This window comes from Cetorhinus maximus, chromosome 20 (genome assembly GCF_964194155.1).
Source record: "Cetorhinus maximus chromosome 20, sCetMax3.hap1.1, whole genome shotgun sequence".
In the NCBI taxonomy this organism is placed as follows: domain Eukaryota; kingdom Metazoa; phylum Chordata; class Chondrichthyes; order Lamniformes; family Cetorhinidae; genus Cetorhinus; species Cetorhinus maximus.
The window spans coordinates 59,165,257-59,178,441 of NC_135898.1; the positions used below are offsets into that span (position 1 = coordinate 59,165,257).

Here is a 13,185-nt window from a genome sequence, read left to right on the forward strand (position 1 = left end):
GCAACAATACCACAGTGTCCACCACAAATAAAAGCACATAATGAAAGCAACAGGACTTGTATCAAACCCACAATTAACATTGAATTCCACATTAATTTTTTAAAAATAAAACATATTAAGGGTCATGAGAAAAGCAGACACCTTTTTTCAGTCATTGTGCACCATGAAAGAAGCAACCGGGCAGTTCATAGGCTATTCATATTCATATCAGGTTTGCAAGAGGACCCTATGCTCTCCACTAAAATTTAATCTTTCCTAAGTGTTCTTTGTGTTTAATATTTAGTTACATAATCTGCACTGTCTTTTTGGAATGCAGAGATTGTATTCTACTGAACTGGAATAAACAAGATAAATTTCCATCACTATTTAATTTTAAAATCAAAACATCAACAGTGCAGATAGACAGGCACTACATTATTAATAGAATTCCTGACAGGTTTTTTTTCTGTTCTGACTATCTTGCATTCTGGAATAAAATATTGAAAATAAGACGACAGAAAATTATGCAATCAGAAAAGGGAACAGAAGGCTAATTATTTCTATACTATATAACATTCAATTGCAAACAATATCGTATTTATCTAACAAGCACAGACAAAGCAATGACTCGACTGCTGTGGCATTAATTCTGCCAATTAAGTTGCCACATTTTTCTCAGTTACTCCACCATCTACATTTATGCCCTCACAAGCTCATCTTGTCCATGAGACTCACCTCCTGCTCTCGACATATTCCCACTAATCCACTGACCAGCAAACTTCCCTTCCTGGCCACCATGCTAGCTGCCATTATAAACTGTCTTCTCTGCTCAGTTACAGTCCCCTTCCCTTTCAAATCTGTCATCAACCTCTCCTCAAAAAATTCATCATTGTTCTCTCCTCTTGACCCCTCCTATGGCTTTACGAACTTCCAATACATCTCCAACCTCCATTTCCTCTCCAACATCCTTGAATATTTCATCACCTCCCAAATCCACACCCATCTTTCTGCCAACCCTCTGTTTGAATCTTTCAAATAATATTCTGAAACCATCTTAAAGTCACAAATGGCATCCTCCATGTCTGTGATGATGATGCACGAGAGCTCCGTCTCAACATACATGGAGTCGTTGACATAACTGATCATGTCATCCTCCCAGCTGAGTCTGACTGCCCTTGCCTGATTCCACTCTCATCCAGTCATTGCCTGAAAATTTCCTGCAAGTTTCTCTTCTGGTCCCCTCTGGAATTCCCTAACAATCGATCCTTTGCCTTCTTCTATTTCTCATCTACATACTGCCCTGTGGTAACATAAACTAAAGACATGTTATCAGCTTCTGTGTGTAGGGTCACAATATCAACTTGCTTGACCCCTCAGCCATGGCTCAGTTGGTAGCCTCACCTCCGAGTCAGAAGATTGGCCGTTGACAGGTTGACGGGTGCACAGCTGATTCGGCTGCGCCCCTGCCAACCTAAAACTAAAAATGACGCGGGATGATGTCGGGAGTTCCGCCCGATGTCATCCCACATCATTTTATGCATCGGCGTGCGGGTCCCGCCCCCTGCACGTCAACCGGGGAATCCTGCCCTTGATAACCTTACCCAACAAAAATCTATTGATAAGAATGCTGAAAATTTCAACTGGCCCAGCATCTACAGCCTGCGGAGTGTGCGAATTCCAGATTTGCATTACCCTTGTACAGAAAAAGTGTTTCCTGATTTCACACCTAAATGATCTAGCTCTAATTTTATTGTCACGTCCACCAATAGAGGAAATGGTTTCACTGTATCTATCTCAGCAAATTCCTATATCATTCTAAACAGCTTGGTCAAATCACCTCTCAACCTTCCAAACACAAAGAAATAAACCCAAGTTTTTTTAACCTGTCTTCATAATTTAAATACATAGTTTTGCCAACTCACTTTGTAAATTCTTCTCCCATGAACATAACTTACTCTGTATTATAACAGTTGAATTTGCAAACTTGGATTTACATTTTCTCTAATCCTTCATCTGAAAAGATGATTGCCCAGTACTGATGTCTAGGGAACTACATTTGTCACATTCTATAATTTAGAAAATGAATCCTTTATTCCTACTAGACATATACAACATCCATCGACCCCTTCTACAATGTCAGTGGCTGGCTTAAAAATTTAGACCAGATCAGTCAGACTTGACCTACCTTCCACAAATCCATGCAGACTCTCTTTGATACTCAACCAAGTTATTAAGACACTCTTTCTTTGATAATAGATTCCAGTAACAACTTCACAATTGATACTGAATGAACAGGTCAGTAGTTATCAATTTTCCCCTCCTCCTTTCTTAAATAATGAAGTAGCATTTGCAATTTTCTAATCTAAGGGTACATTTCCAAATCTCGAAATCTTTGGAAATTAAGAATTGGAAAATCATATGAGCAGATCTTTGCACATAATACAGCCAGAGTAATTTACTGCACAGAAGGAGGCCATTCAGCCCATCGAGTCTATGCTGGCTCCCCGGGGAGCACTCAGTCAGTCCCACTCCCTGCTCAGTCCCCATAGCCTTGCAAGTTTATTTCCTTCAAGTGCTCATCCAATCCTTTCAAAATCATTGATTGTTTCCACTTCCCCCCACCCACATGGGCAGGGAGTTCGAAGTCAGTACCACTCATTGTGTAAAAAGTTCTTCCTCATGTTCCTCCTACATCTCTTGCCCAAAATCTTAAATCTGTGTCCCCCAGTTCTTATATAATCAGATAGCGGGAATAGTGTTTCCTTGCTACCCTATCTAAGCCTGCCCTAATCCTGTGCACTTATATCAAATCTCCCCTCAATCACCTTTGCTCCAAGGTGAACAACTTAACTTAACCTTGTCTGGAACCACCCTAGTATATTTCCTCTGCACCCTCTCATGAAACTTCCTAAAGTGTGGTGGCTAGAACCAGGACGCAATCTTTAGTTGGGGCTTAACCAGGGCTTTAGATAGGTTCAGCATAATGTCCCTGCTTTTGTACTCAATGCCTCTATTTATGAAACCAAAGATCCCATATGGTTTGCTAACCACTCTCACGGTATGTTCTGCCACCTTCGAAGGTCAATGATAATTTATGTCATTCTACTCTTTTAAACTTGCTGCAGTTCGGTATTATAGATTGAGCCAGTGGCTTATCATCATTTGGATCCTTGCAGAAAAGGATATTTGCACTGGCTGCAGGTACAACAGCAAACTGTGCAAGTGTAGAGACTCAGACCCAACTGACTTGACCTCTCTATCAACCTTGGCCCTCCACCTATGTTGGTCAAAGATAATATAGGGCAGGATTTTCCTATGGTGGGCAGGCTGTACCCTAGCTGGGACATATTTTTAAATTTCTGAAACTTTATTTATTTACTAAATAAAAGCTTCAGGAAACCTCATCCTGCTCGTGAATGAGGTTTCCTGACAAACGCGAAGGTTGTTTGGGCTTTTCACCTGCCCGCCAACCTTAAGGTTGAACGGGCAGCATTCACAAGTGTTTCAATTAATTTCTTAATAACCGTTTATTTTTCGGCAGGCGCAGAGCTGACTCCGGCGCACGTCTGCCGAATACAATATCATGATGGCGTGCAGTGACGTTGAGCTCTCACTTTATGCGTCGGTGTGTCGGGCCCACCCCCGCATGCCGACTGAAAAATTCTGCCCATGAAGTAACAGGTAAATTTAAAAACAAATCACAATCATTTTAATCTCTATAGAAATATACTGTAATCTCTCCAGAACAGAAATCTATCATTCGGAAACACAATTATCTGGAAATTTTTTGAGCAGACCCAAGGATTCCCTCAACGGCGTTATTGAACATTTAATGTTCAATAAAGCTGAACATTTTAGTACAGTTCTTTGAGTGTGGAAACGTGGAAGATACAATATTTGGATAGGTAAAACAATTTTCATTACTGCTTTAAAATATTTTACCCCTGTTTTGTTTCAGGAAAATATTTACATTTGCAATTTTTTCTCGTTCTCACACTTGTGGCTAGGTACTCTAACATTATACTATAATCCAGAAAATTCCAAAATCCAAAAACAACTTAGTCCTGAACATTCCGGACAGGAGAGGTTACAGTGTATCTGACCCGAGGATACAATCAAAGCATATATTAAAGGCAAAATAAAATCACACTATACCTGAGTGCAGAATAAACACCCAAAGACAAGAATGCAAAATCAGGATCATAATAAAGGTACACAGAGGAGATGCACCGAGGAAGAATGTCAATTACACCAACTGCAATAATCTTTCCATCCAACCAGTACTGTTGGTGAAATGATCCATAACCTGAAACAGGCCCATCTGGTGGATTCTCTGCCTAGAAAAGGGAGAAGATTATGAGAGGATATCCAAGCAATTTAATATGAGTCAATGATACGGGTATTTAACATATATAGAAGTTGAAAGTGTGCCATCTTGTTAATTGTGTTGTAGTAATATCTCTTTAGGCTTAACCCTGAAAAATTATGCAGTCTAAAATTCTAATTATGTTACTAAGTCTACAAAAGTCATTTAAGTTACATTTACAATTGGCAACTTAAGACAAATATTTGGCAATTCCAAAATGAGGAAGCCCATATATCTGTTCTTTTCCACAGTTAACGTCAATTTGCTGAGAAGTATCTATTTTAAATTTTAAGAATCATTAAAAGGTTTTTATTCAATTTCTCAAACATAAAACTTCTCAGTCAAGATTCTGCAACCAACCTGACAAAAGTAAAAGCTCATTCCCAAACATTGGTAGGTGGATTCTCAAGGAATGGAACAAGTGTAACTGTCTTCAAGAGGGAGATAAATCATGCTCTGAAACTACTGAGTTATTTTCCTCTTGTCAAAGCCTTTTCACCTACCCCCCTATGGCCTCTCATGCCCCCTATGCCAAGTTATGACACTTCCATGCCCATTGACCCACTATAGAATGTCTAGAACCAGTGAATGCTGTATTGTATAGTGGGATGCGCAATAAAAAAAAACTTTAAAAATAATTCATTCATTACTCTTGCCTATATTGGAAAAAGTCATTTCACTACAAGCTAATAAAAGTGTCAATCACTCAGACCCTTTTAAAAAAAATAACAAAAACCACAAACCCTTGAAACCATTTAACTTGGGTAAACAATCATTTTAAAATTAACTGCAGAGATCAGAGAGCCTGAGCTGTCAATCAAACAATGTTTTCTCTGAGGGGCAGGTGATTCAGTACTCTAATAGTTATGTGAGCTCTCAGCCAAGCCTCACTGTGTGGAAGGGCAGAGCTTGGCATAGGGGGAACCTGGAGTATTGTGTACAGTTTTAGTCACTTTACATAATGATGGATGTACTTGCCATGGAGGGAGTGCAGCAGAGGTTCACCAGGTTAATCCCTGGGATGGCAGGATTGTTCTATGAGGAGATTGAGGGGACTGGGACTGTATTCTCTAGAGTTTAGAGGCGACCTCATTGGAGTGTACAAAATTCTTAAAGAGCTAGACAGGGTAGATGCAGAAAGGATGCTTCCCCTGGCTAGAGGTTCTAGAACCAGGGCACACAGTTTCAGAATAAGGGGCAAGCCATTTAGGACTCAGATGAGGAGGAATTTCTTCACTCAGAGGGTAGTAAATCTTAGGAATTCTCTACTCCAGAGGGCTGTGGAAGCTCAGTCATGTTCGAGACAGAGATCGATAGATTTCCTGATACTAATGACATCAAGGGATATGGGGATAGTGTGGAAAAATGGAGTTGAAGTAGATCAGCCATGATCTAATTGAATGGTGCAACAGGCTCAAAGAGTTGGATGGCCTACGCCTAAAACAGGTTAAGTGAGTGGACAACAAGATGGCAGATGGAATATAATGTGAGGAAGTGTGAAGTTATTAACTTTGGTCGTAAGAATAGAAAAGCAGAATATTTTTTAAAAGGTGAGAAACCTGTAAGTGTTGACATTCAAAGAGATGTGTCTGTATAGGGAACACAAAGTTAGCATGCAAGTACAGCAAACAATTAGGAAGGCAAATGGCATGGTCTTTATTGCAAGGCGATTGGAGTACATGACTAAAGAAGTCCTGCTACAATTGTACAGGGTTTTGGTGAGACCACATCTGGAGTAGTGTGTGCAGTTCTGGTCTCCACATTTAGGGAAGGGTACGCTTGCATTGGTGGTGGTATATAGCTAAGGTTCACTAAACTGGTTACTGGAATGAGGGGGCTGTCCTATGAGGTGGAGTAATTTGGATTTATATTCTCTGGAGTTCAGAAGAATGAGAGGTGATCTCATTGAAACATACAACTAGATCATGGCTGCTCTTCTACCTCAACTCCATTTTCCCACACTATCCCCATATCCCTTGATATCATTAGTATCAGGAAATATACCGATCTCGGTCTTGAACATACTCAATGACTGAGCTTGACTGGATAGACACAGAGATTGTTTCCACTGGTCAGGGAATCTAAAACACGGGGAACCGTCTCAGAATTTCAGACTGAGATGAGGAGAAATTAGTTAACTCAAAGGGCTGTGAATCTTTGGAATTCTCTGCCCCACAGGATTGTGGATGCTCCATCTTTGAATACACTTTCGGCTGGGGTAGACAGATATTTTGTGTCTCAAGCTATCGGGGGATGTGGGGAGCAGGCAGGAAAGTGGAGTTGAAACCCAAGATCAGCCATGATCGTACTGAATGTCAAAGCAGGCTCGACATGCCATGTGGTCTACTCTTCTCCCATTTCTTGTGTTCTTGGGCCTGACCTGCTGAGTATTTCCAGCATTTTCTATTTCTATTTCTGATTAGGCAAAGGCAGAGTTAATGTTTCAGGTCAACGATGTTTCACCAATGCTGCCAGACCTGATGAGTATTTCTAACATTTTCTGCTTCAATTTCAGATATTCAGTGCAGTATTTTACTTTGTTCACAATCTCTACACTGGTTGATATAGTATAAGGGTGTCTGAGTTAGCAAGGATAATTATGGGACTGGGGAAACAGTAGCACCCACATTATGATGTAGAGAGTCACATGATGGTAGACAGTGTGTAGTGAAAATCTGAGAGAAATCGGCACGAGGTTAGCACCTAACTAGGGCTATACCTTGGAGATATGTAGAGGGCTGTGTATTAACAATAAACAGTTTACCTTCAACCATACAAGCCTCCAGACCTCTTAGTGAGACACCAAACTACCTTAAACAGCTGAGTTCTGTGTTTTGGAGTTGTGACCCAATTTTACAGAAACCTGCAGAAGGCTATGTGGTTGCACATGCTAATAAGAGGTTTTGATTTGCAAAAACCCAGACATAGGAAGTTACCCAAGATTTGACAGAAAGCTTCAGTCAGCAAAAATCAGGCCTTTAATGCACAAACAACACTTGCAATAACTAGTTTCACACAAAGTCATTTCCAAGTAGACATTTTCCAGTTTGACAGCAGCCTTCAACTAATTTGAACAGATATCAGAATTTTTTTTCATTACATTATGTCTGGCTGCTAGGATTGCTGACTAAAATACGTTATAAATTAGAATGAACAGCGTGTAGAGAAAAAGATGGCATGGAGGGAAAGGATGTAGGGCAGAACAACAGTAAAACTAGAATAATTGGGAGACACGCAGAGATGCAGTTATAGGAACAGTGAACATGTTTATATTTTAGAGGCTCACAACGCAACGGTAGATTAGATCGAAACATAAATAAGTATTTTCCACCAGACTGCTTTAGAGAAACTTGAACTCTCAATTAGTTATTCCTCGAGTTAGAAAAAAATGTATTCTATGGTGCTAAAATAATTCGTATTTTAAGACCAACCTATGTGACTGGCACTTAATGTACGCAAATTTTATGAATCATGCACCTGCAGGATCTGTGCATTTTTCAACATTTTAATATAAGGCTCGGTTTCCTTTTAAGGTGCACTTTTTATTCACACTGCTTTGATGATTGAAGTGCAAGGCAGTAGACAAAATTCTTCAAGGATTCAGTTGTTTATCAAATATTTTCAAGGAATAGTTAAGAATGTTTATAGATGTAAACTAAAAAATAAACAGCTTACATTAAATCAAGAATAATGTTAAAATAAACTTTCAATTGCTTTGTTTTAAATCTGCAATCACCAGTTGCAGTTAGAAACAGATATGTACCACCAGTTGAAACATTTTCTTCCAGAGGTCCATTAAAAATTAGTATTCACAAGATGACTGTTTTCCACTTCCAAAGGAAAACTGTCAGAATTGCACATTGGACACCTGGAATTTTGAATCAGACACCAGAATCGTGGAAACCTCACAACAGCAAGAATGCAAGATTTTGTCTTTGGCTGTAATTTTTTCTCTAAATTCTAATTGTATCAATTTTGCTCTGTAACGCATAAATAATTATCAGCATTTACTGTTAGCCGATTGTTAAAGAAATCTTGCATTATTACTCTTGCTCCAGTGGGACTTCTGTGTTTCAGGCATCATATTCAGAGTTCCTCATTTTGCTGGCAGATCCAGATCTCTGCTCCCCAGTCGGCTGCTTCACTCTTTCTCTTTTTCTACCCAGTTACTCTAAGGGCAAATATGGCTCAATTTAAAATGATCATTTAAATATACAAATTTTACAGCTGTTCCTAGTGACCAGTAGTCTTTCGCTTGGTTATTTGCCCATATTTTCAAAATGTTACAATGTTATGGGGTATAGTGACTAAGAGCAGCTTAAGAAAATTAGAATGCTGTTCCTGTTACTTGGGTATCAGTGGTTTGTCTGGCAGTGTTCTGTGGGGCAATGTACTTATTTTAGTTTGTTCCAAACCGCCATTTATCCCAACAGTGTTTCTTTGTCAGTGTTTCAGGGCTGTTAGGACAATAATTAGGTACCACTATGGCAACTAGGGACAGCTCAAAAGGTGCTCCAAATTATTTATCATTTATGTTCAAGAGTCTACTTTGCTCTCCAGTAGAACCAGGAATGTAATCCCTAGAATAACCAGCATACACATTGGAATCTAAATCTAAATCTATTCAGTCAGTAATAAGTGGTCCTGATCATTTTGAATCAACTTCTTCAGAAAGTAATAAAGAATACTTTTTTTAAAATGAACACAAGCAATCCTACCCAACAAGGAATATAGTATAATAACCATTGCAACTGTTTTCCATTACAATTTTAATAACAATATTGAAAAAAATAATGAATACAGTAGCCAGATCAAAGCCTATAAAGTGAGCTGGGACTTCCATTAATTGTTAGCACATGTGCTAAAACTATTCACTCAAAAGGCATTTGTAGTATAGATATGAACTTGCTTCTTACCATTTAACAAGAAAGGTAGGAGTACAAAACACACAGGCTATCTTTTCCAATGTTATTTCTTTTATATAGAAGTATGATCTCATCCAAGTGACCCTCAATTTACCCACTAGTTTGGAAAATGCATTTCAGGACCAACATCTCAAGCTTCACACACTACAAAACACAAGGTACTTTATTTCACTCCCTGAGATTGATCACACTGAAGCTATTATAGACAGAAGTGTGGCATCTATTCTTTGGACATTCATCAAAGCACTGCAGAAAGCAAACTCATATCAAAGAGGCAACTGAGCTCTGAAATTGAAAATCAAGAAAAGTGATGAAACTTCACAGAAATAATAATTTATGAAGCATGAAAAATACTACTGTTGTTTATTGACCATTGATCCAACCACCTCATCTGTGCTCCACTACTCTATGTCTTTCCCCATCTTGGTTAGCTGGAACAAGCACATTTCACACATTTGATCAATGTGGCTCCTTGGTTGTCCTACCTGGAAGTAAGCTTAATCAGTGTAAGAAAAGGTTCCACTGAAAGGTGACAAGGAAAACTGACCCTTTAGAAAACACCAAATGTAGTTTAAATTCCATTTTCATGTAAATGAAAACATTTTTGGGTGCACACTAATGGGAAGGTTGTGTAGCTACAGAGTTAAGTTTCTATTGAGCTCCCAAATGTACTAAACCTGGGTAACGCAAGACCCCGATAAGGAAACTCCAACAGCCCGAGTTCACATTGCATGCAGTACAACAGAAATTCCATCCATTATTTTGCATTAATAGTAAAAACATCAGAAAATAAACAAAGCTGATATTTCCATCTCTGTCGCTTAATATCAAGAATTAGACACTAGATAATGGAGTTCTATGCTTGCAGTTAAACATTTGCACGCAGTGCCTAAATCAGCCTCCTGGCTACCATCTCAAGCTAAATTAGGGTAGAGTTTAGGCAACTTGACATGCTACCAAACCCCAAGCTAAGCTCCATTCCTTATATCCGAACCATTACCAAAATTATTTTCTGCCACTTCCAAGCCAAACCCGACCTCTCCCCCACAGTTGTCATCATCCAACTTTTCCCGAAGGACATCACATCTTTTTCATGGAGGTTCAACATGCTTAATGCACTCTTTGCAAACTACATTTAATTTAGAATGGCACAGCCCATGTTACCATTTAACAGTTCTTGGCAAGATTCCTCATCTTCAACTGTCCCATCAAATAGATTTTCAGAAATCTAACTAACCTTACATTCAAATCTCTTCAGACATTGTCTAATTTTACTTTAACGAAGTGTTTTCCTTCATCCATATGTCCCCACATAAACCCACTGTTTCCAGCTATGTCATCTGTTACACTCTTAGGCCACTACATTGTACCTTCTGCCAATCCCTTCTCATCCTTTAACCGAGTCACTTTTTACCGTGTTTTCAAAGTATTCCATAAAACATCTCTCTTTGACTATGCTTTTAAGGTTCCATTTTGACTTTCTAGTTTCCTCCCTCCCTCCGCTCAGTGTCCTGGGACATAGATTTGAATAATTGGGAGGAGGATTAGAAGGGGATTGAGGAGGAGGTCTTTTCATCCAGAGGGTGGTGAGGGCCTGGAACTCACTGCCTGCAATGGTGGTCGAGGCAGAAACCCTCATCACATTTTAAAAAATACCTGTATATGCACTTAAAGTGCCATAACCTGCGGGGCTATGGGCCAAGGGCTGGAAAATGGGATTAGGCTTTATAGCTCTTTTTTGGTCTGGCACAGGCACAAGGGGCCGAATTGCCTCCTTCTTTGCCATAAATTTTCCACAGTTCAATGTCTGTTATTTCTCTGACTTATTAAGCACCGAAGCATGTTCCAGTACTTGAGGAATGCTATACAATTTGATGGTCCTGAACTTCTGATCTCAGTCAGAATCCCTATTTCCAACCCAGATCAGACAAAGTTACCTACGTACCTTCCTACGATTTTTCCAGCCCATCTTCCGATGGAGGATTCTTCCAAGCTCACATAGTGCAGCAAGGTGAGTGAGTGAGGGGTAGGGCGGCAGGTAAATGGATGAGGGGGTCGGGTGGCAGGTGAGTGAGGGGGTAGGGTGGCAGGTGGGTGAGGGGGGCTATCGGGGTTGGGCATGAGTCAGAGAATTGTGGGGATAGTTGGGGATCAGGGGTGAGCCGGAGGATCAGGTCGGGGAAAGAGGTCAGGTTGGTAGGTAGTTATATCAGGAGGGTATTTGGCGGCAGTCAACGTTTCGAGGGTAGTTGGGTCGGGATAGTCAGGTCGGGAGGGAAAGGTAGATGCGTCAGGTGGGTAGTTGGGGGGGGATCAGGAAGTAGTCGGGATAGGAGGAGGATAGTTGAAGGTCAGGGGGTAGTCGGAGGGTCAGGTGGGTAGTCGGGGAGTCAGGGGATAGTGGGGTCAGAGTAGTAGTCGAGTCAGGGGTATATTTACCCAGGATTTAGAACTGGTTTTACCCCCTCTAACTTTTCTTGGGTAAAGATTTAGATGAGTGAGTGGGAACCATCCGAAGTCTGACAACAACTCAGAGTTGGAAGCTGTTTTGGAGGGTTCTTGATGCAGGGTAATTGCCCATCGGAAGTCTCAACTTCCCGGACCATTCCCGCATTGTCAGGGCATCGGGACCTCAGAGGGGTCCCATAGAGCATCTTGGGGAGTGCCAGCAGGAGTACGTACGACCATTCGAAGATCCGAAGTTCTGGGCCTATGTTGTTGTCGATTTTGCTGTAACCTGCTTCTTCCACCATCAATCTAGTCTGCTAATTGTGTGCTGTGCTCTACAGATACAGCTGAGAACAGAAGCTGCTGCAGAATAACAGAGGGCTAGATGAGATTGTCAGTGGATATTTGGAAAACTATTTCTCGAGGACTGCAGCTCAGAGATGACTTATTATGTTATTGATTTCATATTTTTAAGGCTAGACCCTTAAATTTAAAAAAAACAAGCTGTCTTTTTACAAGTACTACGTTCTAGGAGATAAACAATTACTTTTGTCCGTTTCCATTCTCCTACTTCCCTCAAAAAGTTGACTCCTTGTTGGGGCATGGTCCCACAAGTGCTGGTTATCCTTTGTTACTTTGTTCATGTAGTTATTATACATGCAAGAGTCTTAATTAAGAGTGTTGACTATGGCAGCCATGATAGCTGAGTCTGATCCTACTAAACATCCACATGTGCACCCTTTTCAGATGAAGCCAATTATAGCACCATAACTGTTGGCCTAGCTGCAACCAACTAACTCAACACAAAAAGGAGATTAAATCTGCGACATTCCTGGCCTGTATGACTGCTGGATAAACAATATTTACAGCAGGAGTCAGGTCAGTATCGTAACGTAAAAATTCATTTTCATTATGATTGTATGTTCAGTTATGCAGTAACCGATTGCCATCAGCAATGTTCTTGCTGTGCATCCAGAGCTGATTCCACAATTTCCAGTAATACGGGTTTAAAATGAATTGTCTGCAGATATCCAAAGGATTAACTGTAAACTTGCTAAATTGCTCAGTTGTATTTTGTTGTGGATGTAAATCTATTATTTTGTTGCTTCAAAGAATATTAAAGCTGGTCACATAAAGGAAATAAGCAAGCCAACAGCATGTGGCCAGCGAGAGTAAAATATTCATATTTCAAATGCATAAATGAAGTAAGTTTATTAGTGACTTCTTATTTTGATAATTTATCTTGGCTTTACAACGGATAAAATGAATTTTTCTGCCATATAGTTTAAATCACACTCTCTGGCTTTTCCATTCAATCAGTACTAAGTTCACTTATCACACTACAATACTGTAGCCATGATAAAAAACATCAATACATTAAGATGTTTGGCACATATCTGTCTATGGTTGAAGGAAAAACTATGAGGGTGGAAGAATTGGCATTGCTTCACAAATGAAAACTTTACT

The 13,185-nt window shown here is 39.9% G+C and overlaps 1 protein-coding gene across 8 annotated transcripts in view; it reads right to left on the reverse strand.

Annotated features, from left to right (window-relative positions):
- Positions 1-13,185, reverse strand: part of ate1 (arginyltransferase 1) — a 270,016-nt gene that overhangs the window by 130,603 nt on the left and 126,228 nt on the right. For all 8 annotated transcript variants that reach the window (XM_078564783.1, XM_078564788.1, XM_078564787.1 and 5 more), the window contains one exon: positions 4,135-4,316. In XM_078564783.1, the coding sequence (XP_078420909.1) occupies positions 4,135-4,316 (182 nt within the window). The remainder of the gene's footprint in view (positions 1-4,134; positions 4,317-13,185) is intronic.